The sequence below is a fragment of the Pogona vitticeps genome, chromosome 6, assembly GCF_051106095.1.
Source record: "Pogona vitticeps strain Pit_001003342236 chromosome 6, PviZW2.1, whole genome shotgun sequence".
In the NCBI taxonomy this organism is placed as follows: Eukaryota; Metazoa; Chordata; class Lepidosauria; order Squamata; family Agamidae; genus Pogona; species Pogona vitticeps.
This window is the reverse complement of record NC_135788.1, coordinates 112,570,347-112,597,905: the sequence shown is the minus strand read 5'-3', so window position 1 is coordinate 112,597,905 and position 27,559 is coordinate 112,570,347. Positions and strand designations below refer to the sequence as shown.

At 43.4% G+C, this 27,559-nt stretch overlaps 1 protein-coding gene across 3 annotated transcripts in view; it reads left to right on the top strand.

Annotated features, from left to right (window-relative positions):
* SETD1A (SET domain containing 1A, histone lysine methyltransferase) overlaps positions 1–27,559 on the top strand; it is a 37,898-nt gene that overhangs the window by 1,078 nt on the left and 9,261 nt on the right. For all 3 annotated transcript variants that reach the window (XM_072976908.2, XM_072976909.2, XM_072976910.2), the window contains exons 2-16: positions 1,349–1,486; positions 2,735–2,887; positions 6,045–6,140; positions 12,639–12,909; positions 13,022–13,128; positions 13,759–13,982; positions 14,076–15,105; positions 16,818–17,726; positions 18,403–18,579; positions 19,504–19,591; positions 19,710–19,843; positions 20,657–20,732; positions 21,525–21,827; positions 23,857–25,338; positions 26,960–27,129. In XM_072976908.2, the coding sequence (XP_072833009.2) occupies positions 2,750–2,887; positions 6,045–6,140; positions 12,639–12,909; positions 13,022–13,128; positions 13,759–13,982; positions 14,076–15,105; positions 16,818–17,726; positions 18,403–18,579; positions 19,504–19,591; positions 19,710–19,843; positions 20,657–20,732; positions 21,525–21,827; positions 23,857–25,338; positions 26,960–27,129 (5,205 nt within the window). In that variant the 5' untranslated portion in view covers positions 1,349–1,486; positions 2,735–2,749. The remainder of the gene's footprint in view (positions 1–1,348; positions 1,487–2,734; positions 2,888–6,044; positions 6,141–12,638; positions 12,910–13,021; positions 13,129–13,758; positions 13,983–14,075; positions 15,106–16,817; positions 17,727–18,402; positions 18,580–19,503; positions 19,592–19,709; positions 19,844–20,656; positions 20,733–21,524; positions 21,828–23,856; positions 25,339–26,959; positions 27,130–27,559) is intronic.

Here is a 27,559-nt window from a genome sequence, read left to right as displayed (position 1 = left end):
GCCTCTTCTGGGTGGGGGGGTGGGGGGTGGAGTGGCCTGGCCTTTGTCTGCTCCAGCACTAGATCCGAAGTGGGAGGAAGGGAGATGTAGAGTGCAGGGCAGTGAACAGCCAGGTGGGTGCTGTGGAGACTTGACAGGGAAGAGGAATCTGATGCTTCTGGAATCTGAAGTTCTGTGGGGAGATATTTTGAGGGGACCTCATGAGGAGGGTGGTGGCTGACAGCAGTAAGAAAGGTGTCTGTGGCCGGGGAGGGGAGTGCCTGATGGCTGAGAGGCATGCATGAAACTGCTAAGAAGGTCTTTTGGCAGAAGGTTAGAGATACTCATTTTTTTTTAAGTCTTGAGAAGTAATAAATGAAGCATGAGGTGGAAAGGGGAAGAGAATCTGGCAGGGTTTCAGAGAGGATGAGAGAAGGGAGTTCTCTGGTGGGCTGGCAGGCTGAAATGATTGGTATGGTAGAAATGTATGTTTGGAATAGATTTTCCACAAAGGCAAGATTTTGTAAAGGTGAAAGAAGATGGGCAATAAAACCCTCCAGAAATAAGAGATTGGGTCAATTAAGGAGCTAGAGAGGCATGAGGTTGCTTCCCATGCATCATACAGAAATTAGCAAAGAATGGTTTGTAGATGTGGAGTAAGCTGTAAATGGTGATGTGCCCAAGATAAAGGTAAAGGTGAGAGAGAAACAGGCCTCAGGAAGTTAGAAGTGTTGTGTTAGTAAGGACATAAAGAGAAGACAGTAAATAGATCTTGGACTGTTCAGCAGTAAAGAAAATTAGGAGTAGGTATTTGGGAAAGGGTAGAAAAGAGCACAGTAAGGAGGTACACTGGAAAAAATATTTTTTTCAGGAAGACAAATGGTTGTCAATAGGACACTTGAGTAGTAGGCAGTAAAATGAATATATTTGAAGAAATGGAGCCAAAACCACTGGCAAGACTGGGGAATTCTCCATTCCCATTTTTTTTCTTTTTGTCCTTATTAAAAATGTAATATTCAGTATGCTATTTTGTTTTGACTGGGTTCATCTTGAGTTCTGCCTGTTTCATATTGTTTTATTATGCATTTTTACTATATATTGGTGACATTTAGGGTGATAAATCATTAAATACCTTCAGTTAATTTTTAAAAGGCTGTAAATGTTAATAACTTTTCCTTGAAAGTGAAAAGGAGGATCATCCCTGGGGATAGAGTTGATTCTCAACACCCCAAGTTCTAACTTGCCTTCTAAAATGTTATATGAAAATATTTCACAATTTGAATGTTGCTTTGTCAGTTTAATATATTTCTACTTGTTTGTGGCATCACTTGTGTTTTTTTGTAACTCACTTTTTCTGCTCTTTTCCTAGTTATGAATATTCTGCTTCACATTATGGACTGAACCAGCTCCGACCTGGTTTTGATTGGAAGGAGGAAAAGAATACTGCTACATCTGTAATATTGCATTTTGGCAATAGTTTGACTACAGAACTGATAATCCACAACAGGTATAACTGTTCTGCTTTTTGCTTTCTTGCCATTTGTTTTGTATTTCAGTTTTTTAAAAGATCTGCATGCTTGTTCTTACACAGTGTGTGAGGATTAAATATAATGTGTCACATTCTACTTGGAGAGGGCAGAGGTATCAGGTTTGTTTGTTTTTTTAATTTAGTAGGAAGCAGGATATGGCTAAAAGGAGCAAAAATGGATCTTTTACATTTAAAGTTTTTGGATGTATTAAAATGTTGTTGGGGGGTTAACTTTGAGGTTAGTCTTTGATAGACTGGGTTAAATTGATAAACAGATTTTTAAAGTTTCCAGTAAGAATAGAAACTTATGGGGCATTTTGCTTTGAGATGGTTGAAGATGTTGATCAGGAATACATCTGTAGTACTTATAGAATATTTTAGTTTCAGTGAGCATAATTCATATGGAACAACATGCTTGGTTTTTTTATCAGAAAGTTTCACTTTTCCCTTCCTTTTTTGATGTTTGATTCTCCTTAAAGTCATTGCTCATATTTAGCTTCTTGAAACAGCAAGACAAAAGCAGGAAGCATCCCATATTTTTTAAAAAGGTGTTCTACCTACATTAAATTGAGTGGGGTTTTTTTTGGTGAATATTACGACTGAAACAAATTTGCTGATTTAATTTTGTTATAGATAAGGTAATCTTGGAACTAGTATTGATAGAGATGTTTTCAACTATTGGAGATCTGATTTTGACAAACCTCTCTGATTTTTGAGCTTGCACTTATCTCTCCTAGCATTTCTCTATGATCGTAAGGAGTGGACTCTTGCTTTGCTATAACTAATTTTTTAAAATTGAGGACCTCAAGCATTTGAACATGGCATTCAATATCCTCTGTTACCCTGTTGATAACCATGTCTATGCATGTCCATAGTGCTACAACAAGACTAGGTAGTTTCAAAATCCCCAGCCTAGGAAACCTATTTTGAGCAGATATCAGATGTCCTAACTGTACATGTCAGACACTTGAATTTTGTGTAATAAGTAGTATCCAATAATACATGGATATGGGAGAACAGGTATTTCTTTTCAGGAAAAAAGTCTTAGTCTCTGTGCAGGCAACATATGATGAAACCCGTTTTAGTTCTGGTATATAGAAGTGACAACTTCAGGTATGAAGGTGTGAATCTCAAAGATGGCTAACAGTTTGATTCATTAACTGATTCTGCAAAGAGTAATCAAATTAATTAGCATGCATTTTGTTTGATTCCATTTTTGCTTTCCAGTGTAAATGAGTCAGAATGGATCAGGAAGGTGGGGGTGACTTCCAGAAAACCCCTAACTTCCAGTGGAGAAACTACAAGCTTATTGTTGATCCAGTTCTCAAGCGGGCCCCCCACAAAATATACCGCTATGATGGAGTACATTTCAGCACCAATGTAAGTGGACAGAATTCTATTCTTTTTGTGTGGGATTGTGGGAGGGGTTTGGTTGATTTCTGTTGCAGGAAAGTGGGAACTTTCTCTCATCTTTCTATGTGTAATAGTCATAACTCTCTTAAAGTGGCTCTTCATATGTTCTCCATTTCTTAAGTTTTGCTTTTCTTGCTTTTCCAAAATTCTTTATGGTGGGAGGTGAAGACACTTTTTCCCCTAGTTCTTAGAGGAAGGTAGAGTCCATGAAAAATCCGCTCAAACCACTGGATGATCAGCTCTGTAACCTATAGGCCTTGAGCTATCAGTTGCTCTGTACACTCACATGTGTGCGCTTGTTGCTTATGGTAGCAATAAGTTCATATTTCAAGGGAACACTGTGTTGAAGGCCTTTGAAATAATCATGACTTGAGCTATTTAGACCAGCTGAAATCAAACCATTCCCAATATCTTCAGCCATTATTCATTAAAGCTATAGAAACAAAATACCAAAACATAGAGACCTGGACGCTCTGCATAGCTCTAAGGAGGACCGGTGCCTAAAAATGATGTTGGCTTTGGAAGAATCAGATCAAGCTTTTAAAAATCTGTGTGTCTGTTATTGTATGGCTTATTTCATTATTGTTGACGATGTGGTAGAATACTCTTGAGGAACACCACAGGTGTTCCCCATGTTTTGATGGCTGTTGGGAATGTAGGTATTTGAGATTAGTGTGTAAAGAAAGACATGTAGCTCATTGACACCTGTTGAAGATCTAGGAAATTGCCTGAAATAGGCATCAGCAGGTGGTGCTTTGATGGGGAAGGGCAAAAATAGGCTCCTTAGCCCTTCGCTTTAACATTGCAGAAAGAAACCGAATTTTCTTTCATGTTGAAGTCCGTTGAAATAATCAAGGCTTGAATTTTGTAGATCAGTTGAAATCAGTGGAAACTTAAATTACTTTTTCTTGATTGATCAGAGGTTTACATGTACTCTGTATTGAAACAAAACATCTAAAATGTGCTTCAGCAAGAATAACATCTTATCAATTAATTTTTTTGTTTGTAGAGACTGTCTAACATTAAAAAATATTTGCATAAGCTTCTGTCACAGACTGCTAGCAGAAAATTAAAATGGCAAGACCTTCAGTGGTTTCTAGATATGTTTGTCTGCATCCTGTAGCATGCTACAAAAATTGAGGTTCAGTGTGGGCCTTGCACATTTGCTTTAAATACACAGTTAGATCATGAATGTTGGGTAAAATGAGGCTAATGTTTTAAAATACCCATAAAAATTTTATTTTAAAATCACAATCGGTTTTTAGTTGAAAGCTCCTGTTAAATTGTCCAAAAGGACAATTTCAAAATCCTCTTAGACATGAGACCATGCTTTGTAGCACTGGAATAATTTGCTGGTCATCGTCATCTTTGGTTGTCTGGCACACTTGAAAATGTTCTTTCTTAAACATTAACCTAGCCATGCAGCTAGGTTTGTTCATTTGTTTCATTTCTTGTCAGTTACAAATGTGTCTTTTCGTTAGCACTGTTTTAGTGCATTTGCAGGCAGATAAAAGGATCTGTTTGAAAGGATCTGCTGAAATTATATATGCAATCCAGTTATCTACCTACTTACCTACTTGTTTAATATACCGCTCAGCTGGCTGAAGGCCACTCTCAGTAGTTTATAACATAGAAAAACAAAAAAGCTGTCAAAATCAAATTAAAATCATAAATCATAAAGTGACATATCTATAACTTATCCAGCATAAGTAATAACGATTAAAATACATATTACAACATAATAAATAACAGCTAAATATTTAAATTGACTGTGTATTTAATATTTTATAGTATTTTGCCTATAGCAGCAGTTTAGGTAAGTTCCATAGATGGGATATTTTAAAATGCCTGCTGTTATGTGTGAGAAAGATCAGAATATATAAGAATCATACATTTCTCCACCTATTTTACAGGTAAAACAGGATGGATAAAAAATCAATGATCAAATTGATCATGATTGAAATCACAATTTAAGTTTACAAAATGATTTTTGATTCAAATCATTAAAATGAAATTTTTAAAAGCTTAAATCATGGTTGATTTTCAACCACTTTGAATCATTGGGGCTAGGAAGAATAAGCTTCTGAGAATAGGGACGACACAGATTAACATTTCTGTCCAGCCTGCCTTGCAGTCTTTAACCATTTACTGTTAAAATACAGTCCTAAGTCCATTCCTCTGTGTGGAATTTGCATTTTTACAGTGAAGGCTGTAGGCATTTCCTTGGATTTGCTTATATACCTCTTCACCTTAAAACATTATCACAGTTTTTCTGGATGAATCTGAAGATGGATGTAAATATACACCCTCTTTCTGTCCTTAATCTTCTCATACACTTGATGACAGTAAAAGTTTTGGCATCCTGTCTCACAGACGAAATACGCACATAAGACACTGCACACTTTAGTACTGAGAGAGATTCATTTGTCCAACTCCTGTCTGCTTGAAATGTTTTGGTTAGAGATGGGGACTATGTATTCATATATGAATACGAAGCCCCCATCTCTAGTTCTGATTTCTGTGTCCTGAAGATGGGTGCTTCTTCCTCTGTGTACAGTTGATATTCTTCCTACATGGATTGTGAGTGCTTGAAATGCCTGGTTTTATTTGCTTAGTGTCTGTGAGCCTGGAGTCTGTTTCTGTTGCTTTGTTTTCAAATTTACCCCAGCAACTAACTAAACTGGTGGTGGCAGAGACACAGTTTTAAAGCTGTGGAAAAATATTCATTCCAAAACTGAAACTGCAAAGCTTGCTTAATACTGTGTTTATTTATTTATTTATTTGATTTATATCCTGCCCATCTGGTCTGGTCGACCACTCTGGGTGGTGTCAACCTTTCATTATTACTAGCGCATTTTATAAAATAATTATTTTTAGAAATTAAGAGTAGTGCATAAGCACTTAGCAAAGTCCTTTATAATATTTGTCTTCACCATCATAACAGTTAAGACTTACTCATCCAAGGCTGTGTGAAGATTTCCTCTTCACTATTTTTCAAGTTTTTGGAGACAGAAGAGAAGCTTGACTCCAAAGATATCAGTTTTTGATAAAGTATTTTGAGGAATTGTCAATTGTTTAACAAAGACATTGTCACTGTTATCTAATCAAGTCTCTCTTTCTGAAGGATTCGGGCCATGCTCCTGTGGGTGATGTGCGAGATCCCAGGCGCAGAATATGGTCAAAAAACAGAGACATTTCCCTCCCTGTCCCAAAGTTTAAGGTAAGCCAAATTCATCTGCTTATATGATATTCTTCTTCAGGTAAGTTAGTATTTATAGTCTTCCATGCCTAATGTAGCATTTGGCTTTCTTGGTGGTCCACTATATACAAAGAATGACCAAGTATGCATGAATCTGTTTGTACATCACACTATAATATGTTGGCTAAATTGTATCCTAAAGAGCAATCCTGTGATCTCCTTACATTTGGAGGCATCTTTCCATAGTGGGGCAGTGGGACAAAGGAGAGGTTTGTGGGTGGAAAAGAATGGAAAGTGTTTATGAAAGAAATACAGGGATACATCCTTTTTGTCTTGGCTTTAGGATTAAACCGTAACAGGCCTGAGGAGAAATTCTTATGAAAGTGAGACTTGAGATGGGAGGAAAGGGAAAAGCAAATCTCAGCAAAAAGAGAAAAGACAAACAGCATGGCAGTACCCACTGGCTGTTTTCGTTAATGTTGTTGCAATATGCTGGTGGGTGACCAATTTGTCCTTAGACAGTATGCAGCAGAATAGCAAAGAAGAACTTTTCCAAGAATAAATAAATTTGCCTTTAGAAGAAGGTCTGCTAATGAAGAAAATAAAAGTATATATATTTGTCTTACTACTTTTTTTTAATTGCAGCATCAACGTTTATGCAGAAATGCTAGTTTTTATTTTTGGAAGGTACTAAAATGATAGTTAGAAAGGAATACACTTTTGACAGAATCGGCTGTGGAAGGGATATGGACAAGCTTGTAGCAGAGACGCTCAAGGGACCTAAGGAGACTAAGGATCACAATTCAATTTAGCAGTTCTGTGATTTCTGAACCTGTTCATGTCAACATGCATTAAAGATGCCTTTTGTCAGCTTGTGGGGTTGTGGGTGTGACAAACCCAGACCTACTGGGATATGTCACACAGTTACACTAAGCTGCCACCAACCATTCCCTATAAGAAGTCACACAGACCAGGGATGGATTTTCAAACAATAAAAAGAATAAGGTTTATTTTAAATACACACAGGGAAAATAAAACAATCAGGTGAATAAATAAAGTAACGTGGCTTATTCTCACTCATACAAGCATACAGTTTGGTTCACCCAGAACCCTTAACTTGAAGCACAGACCCTGAACCTATCAGTTCTGGCTAACCAACAGACACCTGAACCTATCAGGTTGGTACTCTGACACACAGTAGTACCCTGTCTGACACACAGACTACCACAACAGCTTCTTCTTCCCAGCTGCTGCTTCGTCACATCCCAGTGTCTCTCAGTGTCTCTTCACACACGCTTCACATATTTATACAGTACAGCCCCTCCTCCTGATGTCCCGCCTTCCACTCCCCATAGGATGGAACTTTCCCTCCAAACCCATGACAGACAGGTAACATCAGTGCTGTATGTAACACCTCCCCTCTTTATAAGTTGTTTTGTAGGGGGAAAGCTAAGGTGCTTTTCACCAAAAAACAACCTGGGTAAAATACACAACAACATTTATACATACCATATTATACTTACTCATACTTACATTCTAAGTTAACCATAGCAATTATGCATTTTAACATTTACCATATACATTACATCAATTTACCTTTATTCATACAAACCAATTCAAAAACACCAGGTACATTTAACTTTTTGTTCACCATTTTATACACATAGTCCCTGTTCTTTCGCCGTCTTCATTCTTCAGGTCTTCTTGATAAGGCGTCAGCAACACAGTTCACTGACCCTCTGACCACCTTCACTTCAAAGTCATAGTCCTGTAGATTTAAAGCCCACCTCATAAGTTTGCTATTGTGGGTTTTCATTGTCTTTAACCATTGCAATGGTGAATGGTCAGTACACAGAATAAAATGTCTTCCCCAGATGTAAGGCTTGGCCTTCTGGATCGCGTAGACTATGGCCAAACACTCCTTCTCCACGGTTGCCAAATGTCTCTCACCTTTTTGAAGTTTCCTACTCAGGTAGGACACTGGATGCTGGTCACCATTCTCATCCTCCTGGCACAGAACTGCTCCTACGCCGCTGTTAGACGCATCGGTGTAGATGATGAACTCCCGGTCGAAGTCTGGAGCACGCAGGACAGGATAGTTGATTAACGCCTCCTTCAACCTCTGGAACGCCGCCTCACAGTCGCTGGTCCACGGGATGCGGTCATCAGCCTTCTTCCTCGTCAGATCGGTCAGCGGAGCCGCAATCTCGCTAAACCTCGGGATGAACTTTCTGTAGTAGCCCACCAACCCAAGAAATGATTTGACTTTTTTCTTGGTGTTGGGTCTAGGCCAATCACGAACAGCTTCTATTTTGGCCTCCAGGGGTTTTATCATTCCTCCCCCTACCATGTGACCCAAGTATTTTATTTCTGGGCTACCCAGCTGACACTTGCTGGCCTTTACTGTTAGCCCTGCTGCACTTAACCTCTGCAGCACTAACTCCAGGTGTATCAGGTGATCTTCCCAGGTATTACTGAAGATCCCTATGTCGTCAATGTAGGCCACTGTAAAGTCACTGAGCCCTGCCAAGGTCTGGTCCATCAGCCTTTGGAATGTGGCTGGTGCATTTCTGAGACCAAAGCTCAGGACTCGAAACTCATAGAGACCAAAAGGGCTGCAAAAGGCAGTCTTTTCTTGATCCCTGGGATCAATTCTTAATTGCCAATATCCCTTTACCAGGTCCAATGATGAGATGAACCGACAACCCCCTATGGTTTCAATCAGGTTGTCTAGCCTGGGCATTGGGTAGGCATCAGGAGTGGTTACACGGTTTAATTTCCTGTAATCGACACAAAACCTAATGCTCCCATCAGGCTTGTCCACAAGGACTATCGGAGAGGACCAAGGACTAGAAGAGGGGACGATTATGTTCTCCCTAAGCATCTCGTCCAGCTCCTTCCGCACCTTGTCCCTATAGGGTCCCGTTACTCGGTATGGGGATACTGCCTGCGGGGGTGCATCCCCTGTGTGGATCCGATGCATCACTCCCTTCACTATCCCCGGCTTGTTGGAAAACACCTGTTGATATTTACTAAGCAGCATTTTTAGTTCTTGCTGCTGGTCTTGGGTGAGTGCAGGACTGATCTTTACCTCCTCTGGGTTGTATTTTACTTCCCCTCTACCCTCCCAGAAGGGTAATTCAGCTTCCTCACTCTCAGCTGCTTTTATCGCGAATAAAACCCTCTGTTCCCCTCTGTAGTAGGGTTTTAGGGCATTCACATGAACCACCCTCCTTGCTTGGTTCTCCTCTTGCTCTATTAGGTAGTTCAGGTCTGACATCTTGGAAATGACCCTATATGGTCCTGCCCATTTGAGCTGCAGTTTATTCTCTCTGCAGGGCCTAAGCCAAAGCACTTCCTCCCCTGGGTCAAAGTGCCTCTCTCTAGCTTTGTGGTCATACCATGTTTTCTGTCTGACCTTCTGAGCTTGCAGGTTTTCTGCTGCCAGCTCTAGATTTCTCCTTAGGTCATTCATCAAGGTGTCTATGTATGTCACAACGTCTTGTGGGTCATCCTGGGTGATCTGCTCCCAATCTTGCTTGATCAAATCAAGGGGCCCTTTCACCCCTAAGTGTGCAGCAGACATGTCAGAGTGACCCCTTTGTAAGATCATGGGGCGATACTTTTCAGGTACCACCAGTTGACTTCTGATCCCATCTCCCCCTTTTGAGATATTCCTCAGGGTTTCTCTATATAAAATCCCCTTTTTCTCCAGAAATCTCACTGGGGTTTCAGGTGTTAGCTGGGCGTCAGTCACCTGTTCAAAACACTTTTGGAGAGTGGCGTCTGCCTTTTGCTCCTGTCCAAATCTGCTGTCTGTGGTTAAGGTTTCCACCACAGCTTCTGAACTCCCCTCTGCTTCCGTCTCTGGCTCATCATTACCCCCCTGAACTGTCCCTGTGGTGGCTTGTGAGCGTGTAATCACTAGCACCCGTTTCACATGTTCAGCCAGGTCATTTCCCACGAGCACGGCTGCTGGCAGAGTCGATGAAATCGCTAGCCGCCAATCTCCCCTCCAGCCTTGAAAGTTGACAGGTACCTCTGCTACCGGCAGAGAGATTACCTGCCCCTCAATCCCTGCCACCTTCATGCTCTCATTTGGGATTATAAACTCCCTAGGAATAATATCTGGATGGCACAGGGTTACCTGGGAACAAGTGTCCCGCAGCCCCCTATACTGACGGTCAAGTATTCCTACGTCCACCCCTGCTGTCTCAAACCACTGAGAATCTGTTTTTATCAGCAAGCAGCGCTTTACCTCCACCAGAGGACCATTTTCCTCAGCCTGATCAGCAGAGGTAGCTGTTCCAGACTGAGTAGCCATGGCAACAGGCTCCCTCAGTGACACTGAGCTTTGCTCCTTCTGGACACAGAACACAGCTTTTGGCTTGGTCCCACTAGAATTCTGAGGCACCATTCCTTTTAGCTGCTTTAATTTCTCACACTCTGAGATTAGATGACCCTTTCCCTGACAGAAATAGCATTTTCTGGTGTATTTTGATTCTCTCTCATCTTGTTTTGGTTTTCCCTCCAAAATCTGAGGTCTTTGTTTCATGTCTGAGGGCTTCCCTTCACCATGGGCCCCTCCCCCTTGCTGGCTTTTCCCTGGTCCCTGAGAGTACTTGCTGTAGGTTTCTTTGGGTTTACCTACAGATTTCCCCTCACCCAAGGGCTTTCTTATTTGGGAAATAAAATCTGCGATCTCTGCGGCTGCTGCCACAGACTTCGGTTTCCTTTCCCTCACCTGGAATTTCAATTCCCCATGCAGGACTGAATAGAACTGTTCCAGGGCTATCAAGTCTTTAAGCTGCTCATAGGTCTCTGTCCCTTCCTGCGATAGCCATTTCTCAAGCAGCCTCACCAGTTGGGCCCCCACTTGGGTAAAAGTCTGTTCTGGTTTTTTTGTGAGGGACCTGAATCTTTGTCTCAGCTGCTCCGCATTTATCCCATGTCTGGCAAACACCAGTTTTTTAAACTCTGCAAAATCTTTCATCAGTTCCTCAGGCATCTCAGCATAAACCTCAGCCAGGCTACCACTGATTAAAGATCGCATGATGGTCATCTTCTCAGTTTCCCTCACTGAGAAGTCCACAAACGCTCTTTCCACTAAGGAAAAGAACACCTCAGGACAATCTCCCTTGTGGTACACAGGGAATTTCTTCAGGTCAGCCTTAGACAGTTGGCCTCCCTCAGAATCCCTATTATTATTATTGTTCTGATTCATCAGTTCCAATTTTTTTAATTCAAACGCCATTCTCTCTCTCTCCATTCTTTCCTCCCTCTCCATTCTCTCTCTCTCTAATTTTTCCTCCACTTCAAATTGCCTCATCCTCAGTTCATGCTGTTGGACTATGAGCAATTTTCTAAGTTCTGGGTTCTGCTCTCCTGTGCTGTCCCCTTGCACTGAGCCAAATTCATCCTCAGAACCTTGGTCAATCTGGGGGTCTTTCACTTCACTCATGTCTGCTACTTGGCTTCGAGTCAAGGGCTTACCCCCCCCCTCAGAACAGGCTGCTTTAAAAGTCAAGCCTCAAAATAAAACGACCACTTTTTTCCTTCTTGCCTCAGAACCAGCTCTCCCTAGAGATTGCTGCTGTTCTTCAGCACTTAAATTGCAACAGTATCGAGTCAGAGCCTACCCCCCTCTGCTGGGCCTCTCAGCTGGCAAGCTAGATCACTGTTGCTACGCAGTTTTGCCTCAGCTTTTTCCCGCCAAAACTAGGCTGCCTCAGAGCACCTTAATCTAAGTCTCCCCAGTTGGCACGTTCTTCTACTAGCGCACCTCCCCGTGAGGTACACCTAGAAGATTACCTACGCGCCTCAGACTGTCCCTGACTAGACCCCCCTTGCTCTGGGCACACTTGCCAAGGCTTTGCTGGACCGCTGGACAACTGGACCAGTCGTATCCCACACGCTGGACACCAATCAATGTGACAAACCCAGACCTACTGGGATATGTCACACAGTTACACTAAGCTGCCACCAACCATTCCCTATAAGAAGTCACACAGACCAGGGATGGATTTTCAAACAATAAAAAGAATAAGGTTTATTTTAAATACACACAGGGAAAATAAAACAATCAGGTGAATAAATAAAGTAACGTGGCTTATTCTCACTCATACAAGCATACAGTTTGGTTCACCCAGAACCCTTAACTTGAAGCACAGACCCTGAACCTATCAGTTCTGGCTAACCAACAGACACCTGAACCTATCAGGTTGGTACTCTGACACACAGTAGTACCCTGTCTGACACACAGACTACCACAACAGCTTCTTCTTCCCAGCTGCTGCTTCGTCACATCCCAGTGTCTCTCAGTGTCTCTTCACACACGCTTCACATATTTATACAGTACAGCCCCTCCTCCTGATGTCCCGCCTTCCACTCCCCATAGGATGGAACTTTCCCTCCAAACCCATGACAGACAGGTAACATCAGTGCTGTATGTAACAGTGGGGTTTGGTAGCTGTTTTAGCCAGCCCTCTCAGCCAATCTCTTCTTTGGTTTGTCCTGCAGCTGGACGAGTTCTACGTGGGCCAGATTCCTCTGAAGGAGGTCACCTTTGCCCGGCTCAATGACAACATCAAGGAACCCTTCTTGGCTGAAATGTGCAAAAAGTATGGTGACATTGAAGAGATTGAAATCCTCTACAATCCAAAGAACCGCAAACACCTGGGTCTGGCCAAGGTGCTCTTCACCAGCACCAGGGGGGCAAAGGAAACCGTCAAGAACTTGCACAACACTTCAGTCATGGGCAACATCATTCACGCCCAGCTCGATATTAAAGGTGGTTATCTTCCTTCAGTCTCCTGCCGCCATAAGGGGGGCTAATGAAACAGTGTTGTCTCATAAGCTGAGAGTAGCATCCACCTTCCACAAATACTTTTTTCTCTCTCTAGGTCAACAGCGCATGAAGTATTATGAGCTGATTGTGAATGGCTCCTACACCCCCCAGACCGTTCCTACTGGGGGCAAAATTCCGAATGAGAAGTTCCCAGCAGACTCAGTAAGCCTATAAAGCTCTCTCATTGTATCAGTAAAAGCAGAGGTAACCATATCGGTACAAAACAGGTTCCAAAACCATATACCTTTATAATCCAGTCAAAAGGTCAGGGGAAAAACGTATGCAAGAACACAAAAAAGTGTACCAGCTTTTGAAGATATGATCTGTTTATCAGGCCGAATGTTAAAAGTAAGCAGGGAGAAAGAAGAGGAGAACCTAGGGAAGGGGTGAACTTGTAAGTTTTGTTGTATCTGTGTATTGTTTCAGGAGGTGATGAGATGCTGGAGACAGAAGAATGGGTCTCATTGTCTGCAGCATCTTTCCACTATTGCGTAGTAGTTTCAAAAGCTTACTCACTTTTTTTGCACCCTTGCATCCTTCTTATGCCTTTTAGTTGACTTGTAAAGGAATTAGTGTGGATTGCTTTGCGGATTTTGGAATTTATTGTACAAGATAGTTTGCATTTGGGGGCCAGTTTCTCACACAGTGTTCAGTCAGTGAATTTTTTTCTTTCTGTTTAGAACCTACTTGTTGGTCCAGTGGCCCAAGTTGACCAGTTCAGTCTTTACACAACTTTTCAGGAGCATACAAGTTATCCCACAAGGACTGAGCTGTTCTCCTTTCCTTTTACAGTCTGAGTCCAGAAGGCGCCACTCGGTTGACTCCTCCTACCCTAGTAACACGATGCCTTCAACGCCTGGCAATGGCACACCTTGTTCTCAGGACACTCCGTATTCCAGTGGCCGGCAAGACACACCTTCTTCCTATGGGCAATATACACCACAGTCATCCCAGGGGACTCCGTACACGCCTCGGGGAGGAACACCATATTCCCAAGATTCTGCCTATTCCAGCAGGTAAGCAATCTCCGTACCACATCTCAATCAAGTTTTCACGGGTTGCTAAGAGAAAGGCATTCGTGAACTGCATCATTTTCTTTGTTTTCTAAGGCAGGGGACTCCAGGGTATTCTACCTATCAGTCAGAGTCAAGTTCGTACAAATCCCGCAGACATGAGAACAGCTTTTCGGACTCATACTCCCGCCGGCATTATTCTTCTTCATCATCTTCGTCCTCTTCCTCCTCCTCTTCCTCTTCTCACTACCGCAGCAATGACCATCACTATCCACCCTATAGTCAACAGTTTGATGGAAGCAGTGGCACCACTGTCACAGCCAGTAGTAGCCGGTATCAGCGCCTCTCCTCCACCTCCGAAGGGCGGTCTTCCTCTTCCTCTCATCGCTCTCACCAAAGAGAGGATTCTGGCTTCCATTCCCGACACAGGGAGCGCTCCCAGCGGGATGATGCAATTCCTTCCTCCACCGCTGCTGTTGTTGCCTCTGCCTCTACCCCCACCTCCTCATCGTCTTCATCTGTAGCAGCAACTCCAGATGGCTCTCAATTCCAAAACAGTCACAGTTTTGTTCAGCAAAGTGCAGAACATTTCCCACCTCCCAGTGTTCTCTATCCATCTTACACAGCCACTCCAGACTCCTTCTCCGTATCTACTGAATCCCATCCCGTGGACCAGGACTACCGACTTCTCCCCACCGCTGAAACATTTGCTGCCAACTCCTTGCCTCCCACAGAATTTCTTGCTCAGGAAACAAAAGAGAATATCAGCCCCGCAGTAACGACATCTTTGGGGGTTGATGACCAATCCCATTCCCCTGCTGTGCAGACCTCGCCCACCCGCTCTGGCTCCCCGGCACCTGAGACGACAAATGAGAGTGTTCCTTTTGCTCATCACAGCAGTTTGGACTCTCGCATTGAGATGCTGCTGAAGGAACAGAGGTCCAAGTTCTCTTTCCTCAATTCAGACACAGAGGAAGAGGAGGAGGAGAAGGGGGCAGCCAAGGGAGCAGAGCCACATGGGCCCTGCACTCCACCACCACCTCTGCCAGTCAGCTTTGAAGATGTGGTACCAGCACTGGACCTGGGGTCAGGAGCAGAATCCCCCAAAGCCAACGGGCAAGATAAAGTAAGATACAAGAGTGTTAAATGTGGTATGTGTATGTGTATTTATCTGTGTGTTTGTCTCACTCTGTACATCTGTTTCAGTAGACACTATTGTGAGGACAGATGTAGAAAAACATATTGCACATAGTTTATACATGTACCCATGTGTTGATATATATGTGCATATTTCTAGCTGTAAAAGAGGTGTGTAAACATAGGTAAAAACAAAATAATAGTAATTTTTTTTTAAAAAAGACAAAAATGTGGTGACAGTTTAAAGACTTTTACATTTTTTAATGTGCGTGCCTGAGAGCGTACACACACCCCTGCGCACCTGCAGGGCCTCCCCGCCTTCCTCAGAGGCTCAGCCTGTCCACGGTTCCAAAAAGGTTGGGGACCACTGGTTTAAGTCCAAGAAAGCTCACATTAAAAACATTAAGATGCCACTATGTTTTTGTCTTTTTATTTGTTGTTTTGTTATTTTATAAATTTTGTTTTTACCTATAGTGTGTATTTCTGTATCACTGTAACTGCATTACATTTGCTAGCGGTTTACAGATTCTGAATGTGGCTCTGTGTAATAAAACAGTAACTTCCACACATAAGTAAAGAAGTGTCAGCAGATCTGGGGGGAGCCCTTTTAAATGGTAGAAATGTATGCACCCCTGAACTGGTAAGTAAGAATTAGTCACGCTCTTCAGAAAAAGCTAACTCTGAGGTTCAGAAGGAAAAATGTTGGAGGGGGAAGGGCATGATAGTGGTAGATCTAGAAGGTGGCTGCCTAGCTGCAGTCTTGAATAGGAGTTCACAAGATGGCTTTTTTGTAGAGATGTTGTGTGTACATAGGCATACACGTATAAAGTGCATACACTCAGAATTCTACATTTAGTATATACTGAAATTATTTTTAAAACCTATTTCAGCTAAATGCACATTAATTCCTGCTAAAAGTGGGCACAATGAATGAATGAGACTTGTTAAGTCAATGTTTAAGCAAGTCCTGTTAATTCATTGAGTCTACTCTGTTAGTTATGGTGTGCTGTCCAACCTGTTCCAACATAGAACAACTTTGGTATGTTTTTTGAAGCATGTGAGGTGTTCAGGGACCGGCTTACTATTGCTTCCCCACCAGTGAGTTTCCATGGCTGAGCAGGGATTTGAACTCGGGTTAATCTGTCCATTATAGTCTGTTAATTGTCCATTATAGGAGACAGGTATCTAGTTGTCTCATGTGCTCCCGAAGGCATCTGGTGGGGCCACTGTGAGATACAGGAAGCTGGACTAGATGGGCCCTTGGTGTGATGTTCTTATAGCACACTGGCTCTTGAGTGTACTCTAGCTGAGATTAAATTAGCTTGTAAACTTTACTTGCATGCTTGCTATAAATAGATTCAAGGATTTGTTTGTGTTTGCTGGTTTTGCAGATATTACATCATTGGAAATTTTGGCTATGACAACTAATAGTACTTTGATTTCAGGGAATCAGATATGAAGAAACAGCAAGAGAAAACAGTACAGTAATAGAAAATTTAGTTTCTGTTGTAATTGGAAATAATTCCAGTGGTAAGAACCGGGCAGATAAAGTTCTGTTAGGCAGAAGAGAAGATAGTGATTTTGGAGCTAAAAGAGACAGTTGCTTAGATTGCATGCAGGGAAACATTTGACTTAAGCTATAAGACGTAAGACTATTCGCTCATGATGCCACATGTCTCTTACTTTCTTTCTTCCTTTCAGGCATCGCAGCACTCATCAGGCGAAGACATGGAAATCTCTGAAGACGAAGCAGAAGTTGAGCCCCCAACACCAGTGGCTGGAGTATCCGAATCCCATTTTTCTGTGATGCCCTCAGCCCTGGGCCACATGCCACTGGGTGTCTCCTCTTTTACTCCTCATCACCGTCCGGAACCACCCCCCACCTATCCCATACAGCCCCTTATGTCTGTCTCTCTCCCACATTTGGCGGGTAAATCCCACTCGCTCTCCAATTATGGGCAGGTTGGCCCACGGCACGCTCACCGCCTATCGGATTTCAGGGGGAGGGCGGGGATGGTAGGTGGAGGCCGAGGGGCTCCCCACATCTATGACTTTGTCAACTCTATGGAGCTGATGAACCGCCTGGGCAACCAGTGGGGTGGGATGCCCATGTCCTTCCAGATGCAAACTCAGATGCTTAGCCGCCTGCAGCAATTGCGTCAGAGCAAAGGACAGTTTGAGGACCCTTTTTCCTACCACCGGGAGGCAGCAGCAGCTTTTTGTGGCCGGCCTCTCTACGGCCATGGCTATCTATTGGACCAGGGCAACCGCCACTTTCAGAGAGACCAGCTGTTCATGCAACAGCCATCAGCAGTAGGGGTCTCAGAACAACCTCACCACCAGCCACAGCATTCCTCAGAGCAGCCTCCTGTGCCACCTCCACAGCATCTCCTAGATTTCCAAGCACCCCCCTGGAGCTACCAAGAGGAAGTGGCTCCACCCCCACCACTCCCCAAGGACCCACATGCTTCCATAGTGGATAGCGTCCTTGAATCACTGATGCAAGAGATGAAGAGCATCATGCAGCGGGACCTCAACCGCAAGATGGTGGAGAACGTGGCTTTCAACACGTTTGACAAGTGGTGGGAGCGCAAGGAGGAGAAAGCTAAGGTGACTTGGGCAGAGCACTATATTCCTGGGGCTGGGTCTTGGGGTCGAATTGGGTGGAGGTGGGATTCCTAACTCTTAACTCAATCCAGGGGTTGAGGAAAGATTGGGGAGTGGGGAATCTAGTGACTGTAGGTTATCTGAAGGGACTTGCTTCGCAGCAGCTGCATGTTTCAGCAGGTCAATGCAGAAGGCCAGAGTGCTTTGTTTTCTCAGAATAGGGCCCAAAGGAATGTAGGTGGAGCCCAACTAGTATTTCCTGTACAATGGAGACTCAAGAGTTGCCAAAAATGTGGTGTGTTCTGCAGCTGCAGGGTACAGCTGAAATGGTGCTAGCTGGCTTTCTAGTGGGGGGGCAAAAGCCGAGCAGAGGCAGTCAGTGATATAATGAGTTGCAAATAAGGATGCAAGAGCTAAGTGGGCATGAAGCAGCAGAGAGGAACATAGAAACTGAGCAAATAAACCAGAACAGATTTTCTGAGCTTGCACGAATTGTGTGCACATTCACAGATAAACAAGATAATGTTTCAGTCATTGCTAAAACAGTTGTTTCTGTGTGCTTCCCAGCAAGTTCTCACTATACTCCTGTGAAAGATTTTATCTCCTCCCATAATTCTGTATCCTCCATTGCCCTCTGCCTGCACTGGTTTTGTTAATGCCTGGATCTCATTTTCTGCAGCCTTTCCAGAGTACTGTTAAACAGCCAGCCAAGGAAGATGAGAAAGACAAAATCAAACCAAAAGATCCTGCGCTGCTATCCCTAGTTGATTGGGCCAAAAGTGGCGGTACTGGGGGCCTTGAGGGATTTGGTTTTGGGACCGGCTTTCGAGGAGTTCTCAGGCTCCCATCCTTTAAGGTAATGCTCTCATATTTTTTGGATGGGGTGTATCTTTATTCTAACAGCAAGGTCTCCAGTTCTTGCTTCTCCTGGATCATGGTGAAGTGGGGTCATCTCTTAAGGGACTGAGGGCTTGTTTATACAGCTGGGCTAGAGTGGACTAAATAGTGTCACTGGGAGGTCTGGTATGCCATGTGGAGCAATCCTCATATCAAAATGACATACAGACCTCATTTACTCTATTTGGTCTGCTTTAAAAACTTTGTATTAGCTACCTGTATTGTGTATTACAACTTAGATATGTCTATTAAGTATGTGTATACTAATATGCTGCTCTTAAAGGTCCTGCCTGCAGCCTAATATGTATAGAGAATACACATCTTAATACACATCTTCCTCTTGTCTTGGACAGATTTGGCTGTGTGCAGTTTTTTAAGAGGGAAAGAAAAAATCTTTTTAAAAACTTATAAGTGATGCAGCACATTTTTGCTGCCCTAATGGATTCAGAATCCCCCCCCATTTCCTCTGCCTTTCCAGCAAGGAGCAGAGGAAGTATTTAATTAGCCAGTATCCTAAAGTAGCTCTCTTAAATCTTTCACAAAATGGCAAATTGACGATGGAAGACTTTCTTCTGGTTTGTTTCTAGTGATTGCACGTGTTGGTAATGAACCAAAGCAGAGCAATCCTACATGTTTTTTTTAATGGAACCCCATTACAGTACCAGAAAGATGCAAGTAGGAGCACTTTAGAGGAGAACTGGTTTGTTTCAGCAAAGACATTGTTTGATTGTTGTCTTGAGTGAACCGACCCTGTAGCAAATCAGACAGCAGGCTAAATGCCCATGTAGTCAGCCTCAAAGGCTCTGGTTCAAGTACTACTTCAAAAAATGGTGGCTCTCTGAGCCTTCTTAGCTCAGCGAACCCATCTCTTTTCTTGTTGCAGGTGAAAAGGAAAGAGCCATCTGAAATTTCAGAAGGTAGTGAAGTGAAGCAGCCACGTCCTTCCACTCCTGTTGAAGAGGATGAAGAGGGTTAGTGGCTTCATTCCTGGAATCTTATAGGCAGTTGTTAAATTTCTGTGATCAGTACGGAATGCCTTTGTCTTCTTATTTCCAAACAACCATTCTCCTTTCCCTTTCTACTGTGCAGATAAGGAGACTTCACAGGTACCCAAGTCGTCCAAGAGGGATGATGAGCGAATCAAAGGCCCAGGAAAACGGCGGAAACTTTTCTGCCTGGACAGTGAAGGGGAGGAAGCATCCGAGGACTCTTCTTCTGAAAAGGTAAGAGGAGGGGTTCCTTTTGAGTACAGTGGTGCCCTGCATAGCGACGATAATCCGTTCCGGATAAATCGTCACTATCCGGAAATGTCACTATACGGGGCAAAAAACCCCATAGGAACGCATTAAACTCCGTTTTTTGTGGGGACAAAACTCAACGCTAAGCGGAAATCATTATGTGAGGCACCACTGTATTTCTCCTTTCAGTAGAAACATTTACTGGCAACTAGGGGCCAGATGCTTATACAGTCACTCTCCCTTTATGTTCTGTTTCCCTCTCTGTTTGCTGGCAATACCAGGATGAGGAATGGATGTTTGTTGCAGAACCTATAAACAGTCTCGATCCTGGCTTCTTCTTTACTTTTTGTGCCTGGCCAAGTGATCTCTGGAACCCTGACAGGCCTTTCCCTCTCCTTTCCTACACTTACCTTAAGCAACCATTTTCTCAGTTTGTAATGAATAAGTTAGAGCTTGGTGTGCTGTTGCTACTAGTTCTCCTCTCTCTGCACATGTTGGGCCACCTACCTGCTGTGACTGCTGGCAGTCTCTGAATCTTTCTCGTGTGTATTTTCTTGCCCATCTGCTTGCTCTCTACTGTTCTCCAGAAGCCAAGGCAGCCACAAAAAGAAAATCTTTTCCCTTTGCTATTCCAGTCCAGATTATTCTTCAGGGTTTAAATTTTGTTTTTCGACTAGTTTCCCAGCCACTCGGAGACCCAGGAGATTGAACTCATATTTATTGTATATTTGTTTCCCTTGACTATGGGCTTATTGGAGCATCCAGTTTTTAAGAAACTTTAACCCACTGTTTTCACAGGAGGAGGAGGAAGACCAGCAGAGGGAGAAAGGTGAAGGTGCCAGAGAACGCAGGACAAAAGCCAAGGAATCAGAAGGTATTTCCCAATTGGCAATGGGGTGTAGAGACCTCAAAAGTTGGTAGTCTCTGTGGTGAATTGAATATATCATGAATGCTAACCTGAACAACAGCCTACCATGTCATGTGGAGATGAGAGGTTTTAGGAACTTCTCTGTTGATTGTGGTATCTAATGGCTGCTACTAGCATTCAGTTGTGATGTGACCATAGCCTAGGTGTCATATGTTCTCAACCCCAAGCTAAATTTTGCATCCTGTACTGTATAAAACATGCAAATTTTGCTCTTTTTTAAATGCATCTACTTTTTTAAAAAATGTTCTGTTACCAAATAAACACAGGGAACTGTGCAGGTCACCCTCGAGTCACCCCACACTCTGAGGTTTTCCTAGGCATTGACCATGCACTTTCAAGAATATCTTTGGAAGCCCTAAGCATAGACATGTACTTTTTGAGTCTTGTGGCGCAGTCGTTAAACTGCTCTACTGGAGTGAAGACTCTGCTCGCGACCTGAATTTGATCCTGGTGGGCTTAGGTAGCTGGCTCAAGGTTGACCCAGCCTTCTGTCCCTCTGAGGTCGGTAAACTGAGTATCCAGTGCACTGGGGGAGGGAACACAATGTATAGCCTGCATAATTAAATTGTAGACCACCCAGAGAGTGCTTTAAGCATTGCAGGGCAACATATAAGCACCACACGTTCCTTTTTTTTAAAAAAAGCAGAAGCCTGAGTTAGTTTGGCAACAAAATTCTGCTTATATTTTTGTGTGCACAGCCACAGTGGCAACCTTACATACCTTTTTCCTTTTGTGCAGATGAAGGTGACAGTGATGCCTCCTCCAAGTATTCTGCTTTTGAAGAGTCTGATGAGGACAGTGACAGTACGTCAGACTCAGAAAGCACCTCCTCCTCCTCCTCTTCCTCCTCATTGTCCTCTTCCTCTTCCTCCTCCTCCTCATCTGATGAGGAGGATGAGGATGCTGAGAGCATGGAAGGAATGGATGAATCTACCCTGGACAGCTGTTCTGCAGAGCCACTGAGGGTTCTTGAGGAGAGAGCACGACAAGCAACGGATGCTGAGATGACCAAAAAGAAACCAGAAGCTGCTCTCATACAAGGTGAGGTTCATAAACTTTCCTTCTACTTAGAGGAGGCCTACATAGACTTGCCAGTGTCAACGATTGGAGATGGGAGAGTGAAAACTTCAAGGCCAGGATGTGGACTGTTACGTTTGGTCTTGCTGGATTTAAATACACAAGGCTACTTCAATCACATGCACACTGTTCCAGGATAAATGCATGGCTTTCAGTGCTGTCTGTATACCAATGGCACGCTGCTCTACCCCTCTCACCACAGAACTTCCTCCTCCCATTCAGTCATTCTTCTTTGGATGTCTCCTTGATATTTCTGTGTTGATTCTTCATCACTCTCTCACATTCAGGATGTGTGAGACCAACCAGATACATCTTTCCTCCCATGTCCTCTCTTCTCTTGCATTGTGGGTTTTTTTCGTATTGTTTTTTATATTTATATATATATATATATATATATATATATATATATATATATATATATATATATATATATATATATATATATATATATATATATATATATATATATATATATATATATATATATATATATATATATATATATGTCTGTATATGTATATGTATATGTATATATATGTATGTATATGTATATGTATATATATGTATGTATATGTATATATATGTTATGTGTGTGTGTGTGTATATATATATATGTGTGTGTATATATATATATATATATGTGTGTGTGTGTGTGTATGTATATATATATATATATATATAGATAGATAGATAGATAGATAGATAGATATAGATATAGATATAGATATAGATATAGATAGATAGATATATATAACCTGCTTTATAGGTGGAAAGCTGCTCAGAATCATGTATGTATGTTTTTTAAATAAAAAGTCAGAATATGGTAACAAAATAGTCAAGGCACTCAGTCCTTGCACTCAGGCATACAATCTAAAATATATACATGAAAAATATGCCTTATCCTTTGAAAGTGCCACAAGCCCACTGTGTTGATCAGCAAAATGTCTTGGCTTTTCTCTTTGACTCCCCCGCCCTGCTTTACTTTCTACATTCAGATTGTTGCAAAATCGTGTATCTTTCTTAGCAACATAAAAAATTGCCTATTGTGGTGTCCCCTCAATAAAAACTAATTCACACCCTTCTCCCCTGTTGCTATAAAATGAGCAAAAGGCAAAAAAGAGGCAAGTTAATATACACTTTGAAGGCTAATAATTTTATTTCAACGTAAGCTTTCTTGAATTAAAATCCCTTTCCTCACACACACAGTACAACATTATTTTTCCCCTTTTTTCTCTTTTGCCAACACACTGAGACAGACTAATGTGGCTCCTTCACCCAGCATGGCATCTTCAGCAGGTCTGAGAACCAAATGTCTGCTTTTGGGACCCTCCCAAGGCCATACACAGACTGCTAAAAATGCCACAAACACCCAGAAAAGAGAAGAAACCAGAAGAGTCCACATCCAGTTTTGAAAAATGGTTGTTTTGAGTTGTTAAAGGGTGCCAATAGAGGGAGGGTGAAATGTGGCCTATTTAACGGGCTGTTCTTCTCTCCTACATCTAAAATTCACTTTTTGTGCTGATAAAAGGGGGTTGAGGGAGGATGGATGAACTTCAAAAACAGCTTTGGGGGAGTGTTTGCAGTCACAGCCTGTTTAAATTACGTTAAATTATGGATTTCACTTGTTTTATTTCTATTGTACTTATGGGGTCATTCTAATTTAGCTGTAAGCCCACTGGACTCCGGACCCCAGAATTCTCCATTCTGGGAGTTCTACCTGCCAGACTGAGACTTACATCATGCATACTTGGAGAAAGACTGGGAAGGCTTTCTGAACTAGGCTAGGCCAGGCGGCCTGTTGGGAAAGGTGCTACTGGCAGCTACTGCTCAAATGTGCATGCTTTTCAGGAGCAAGTAGAAATGTTATTTAAAATGCTTCAACCCCACTTTGAGATGCTTGAAGGATGGTGCGGATTCTGCGTGAGAGACTCATGTGTTGAGGAATGGCGCCATGAATCCTGTCCAAGCTGACATTTTTATTTTCCACACATAGGCCACGTGGCGGAGGAGAAGCCTGGGCCTCAGAAGGATGCCACGCCAGTTCTGCGACTAGAGGAAAAGGATATGGGAACCATGGCAGAAGAGCGACCAAGGCCAGAAGAACGGCCTTCCTCACCCATCCCACTTCTGCCTCCTCCCAAGAAACGGCGGAAAACAGTTTCCTTCTCGGCTCCTGGTGAGGATGATGAGTCAAAGGGGGCTTTGGAGAAACCAGCTGAACTGCTGCCGTCCGTCGTCATGCCCTCACCACCTGCTCCCCCTCCTCCTCCTCCTGCCCCCACAGAGGAAGCACAGCCCCCGCCAGTGCCTGTGGAGCACAAGCTACAAGTGTCCTTAGCCCCAGAAGCCCCAACAACCCCACTTGCTTGTTCCCAGCCTCCCCCAGCAGCAGCACCCCCTGCTAAACCTGTGACTGTTCCCAGCCGCAAGCGGGAGCCCCCCAGAGCCAGCCAAAGAACAATCAGCAACCTGCCGGCCGACCACGCTTCCCTTGTGAAATGTTGGACGGAAGAATTCCTGCCGGGCGGCCGGTCCCGGAATCGCTCTCGTTCCCGGACTTCGGAGCCCCCCCGGCCTCCCCAGCCCCCAAAAGAAAACAAACTGCGCACACGAGAGCAAATGGGGGCGTCCTCGCTGCTTGAGTTGGCCAATCAGCCTGACCTGGCTGTGTTGGCCGATGTTGCTCTCAAGATGCCTGTCGGTGCAGGCGGTGAGGACTCGGAGGAGACAGAGACCTCCGATGAGGTGGAGGAGCCCAAGGCTTTGCTGCCGCCACCTCCTGCACAGTCCCTTGAAGTCAGTAGTATTTTGATGGAGCACAACTATGCCATGGCTGTCCGTGCAGCTCCAGCGGCTGCCTCCCACAGGCTGGAGGAGGCTGCGTTGGCCAGCTCTGCAGACCTGCTGCGGGTGGATTTGTATAGTGAGCCCATTGGCGAGATTCTGGAGGCTCCTGAGGAGGTGGTGGCAGATGCCAGTGAGGTCAAAACAGAGCCCGATGTGGGTGACCTTGTTGCCTTGCCCCCTGCACCTCCCCTGCCGGTGGTGGAGAAGCCCAAGGCCGCTGTGCCCGAGCAGCAACAGCAGGCTAAGAAGCAGCTGCAGTGGCTCAAAGATGAGGCAATAAAGGACGCCGGTCCATTGCCATTTGGGCCTGAGGACCTGTTCCCTTCAGAGAGCGAGGAGGAGGAAGAGGAAGAGGATGAAGAGAGCGCTGACAGCAGTGATGAAGGGGAGATTCGCAGGAGGTCCTTGCGCTCCCACTCGCACAGGCGCACCCCCACCCAGCCCCCTCCTCCACCCCCTGTCTTTGAGACACGCAGTGAGTTTGAGCAGATGACTATTTTGTATGACATCTGGAACTCAGGGCTAGATTTGGAAGACATGAAGTACTTGCGGCTGACCTACGAGCGCCTGCTGCACGAGGACAACAGCACAGACTGGTTGAACGACACCCACTGGGTCCACCACACAAATATCCTTTGTGGGGCAGAGGGCAGGGGATACCTGGGAGGGATCCATCCATGACTACAAACTTAAGGAAAGTACTTTCTGGACCCTAATTCCCAGCATCCCCTAGACAGCATGAGAATGGTCCTGCTCCTTTCACTTTGTTTAGTACCTGGGCTCTGCTAGGGGTCATAACTTCTACAGCAGATGGTCCAGTGGCAAGGATTCTTATTGCCTTAATCTTAGTAAAAAAACATAGATCTGTGGCTTCCACCCTGGGAATTATTTTCCGCTTGGGTTTAGTATGCCCAGTTAAGGAAATCCTCTTCTGCAAAAGTATGCTAGTACTTACTGTAAGTTTTACATCCTCTTCAAGGATAGGGGGCGTCCCCACCCAGACAGTTTGTCAAAAAGATACATTACACACACACACACAAAAAGGGACAATTCCGGAGCAAATTGTTTTTCTCTGCTCTTGCTTTTCTGTTACTTACCTTTTCCTTCAAGATAGTTGGTGGGTTTTCTTTTTTCTTTCTTTTTCTTCTTGCATTTATTTATTTATTTTTGCTTGTTTTTTGGTATCTTCACCGCTGGAGAACAGATTGGAGAACTTGGGTTGCTCCCATTTGCTAGAGGGCGCTCCAGGTTCAGATGATTGATTTGAGAAGTCCTGCCTATTATAGTGAGTGGGAGGGGATATAGCCCATGCTAAAGATGTCCTCCTTCCTTGTAGAGAATGTATGACTTGTGATAAGTACCAGCACCTACTAAATACGAGCTATAGAATTTACTTGCCCCTGATTTGCAGGAGGGCAGAATACCAGAGACCCTGCGGCAGCAGGATGAGATCAGAAGTGAGAACACACACACACACTGATGGTGGCAGCAACTCAGACTCCTGATAGCTGGCTTTTTTGTTGGCATGTTTGCTTATTTATTTAAAATATTTTTACTCCGCCTTTTTATAAAAAAAGATCCAAAGTGGCTTACATCCTTGAAAGACAATACCTAAAGCTGAAAACAATGAGTATGCAGTGGTGGTTTATGTCATTAAAAGACAATATTTAAACCTAAGAACAACAAATATAAAAAGGCAGCTTACATCACGAAAAGACTTTGTAACAATCCATCTAAAAGTTAACACTCGTGTAGCCAGCCAACACATTAATGTATTAAATTAATGCCCGTCCTTTCACTACAAATAGTGTTTTCCAATTCTGCATCCACTTGATGACTGGTGCTATGTTTGATCCTCACCCTTGTCCTCCATCTTAAACATTCAGGATAGGTAGATAAAGCAGAATGTGGGCATATTTGTAAAAAATGGTTGGATATTGCATAGGTCTGATGGACTGATAAAATAAGCTACTTGATATAGTGGTAAATGGGAGGGGAATGTTAATGTTTGATTTCTCCCTCTCACCTCATGGTCATTCTCCCCAAAAGGCACAAATTCTAGCTGAGCTCATGGGAGGGAGATATGTAGAGAAGACTCTCTTTCCCTCCCAAAGTCCAGTGCCTCTATATAAGGGAAGTTGTTTGTCTTAAACACAGTACGGCAGTGAGAGACACCATGCCTGTGTCCATTTCTGTCTTTTACTGCCCCTCTGTTGCATGTTTTTTTTCTCCTTAACACCTGCCTCCACTCACCAACATTGCAAACCCGAAGAGAAAGCGGAAATCGTCAGACTTGCGGGAGCACCAGACAGGCTGTGCCCGCAGTGAGGGCTATTACCACATCAGCAAGAAGGAGAAAGACAAGTACCTGGATGTTTGTCCAGCCATTGTGCAGCAACTAGATGCCGCAGATATGCAGGTCTGGCCCCTTTCGCTAAGATATCCCAGGGCGCTTACGCGCATAATCATTTATCAGTGACAGAGAGATCTTCGTATGAATTAAAAGAGAGTACTGTTGGGTAAAATGAACAGACAGAAATACATTTTAGAAAAAGATTAGGAATGAGCGTACTCTACACTAAAAATGCATTGAAAAGTGTGCACAGAGTTAAATCCTTGTCCAGTGGTGAGAAAAACAGAAATCTGTGATCTCCCTGTACAGTGCCAGTTAACCATTTTTTAAGCAGTGTTCTTAATTGGAATGAATCATTTTGCAAAGGCTAGAAATTTCAGAAAAAAATTAATGAGATTCTTAGGAAATAGAAGAAGTCCCACTCTATTTTATCAAAACTGCAACATATGGAAAAGCCTTAAAATTAGCCTCTTCACATCAGATTCATTATTATAAG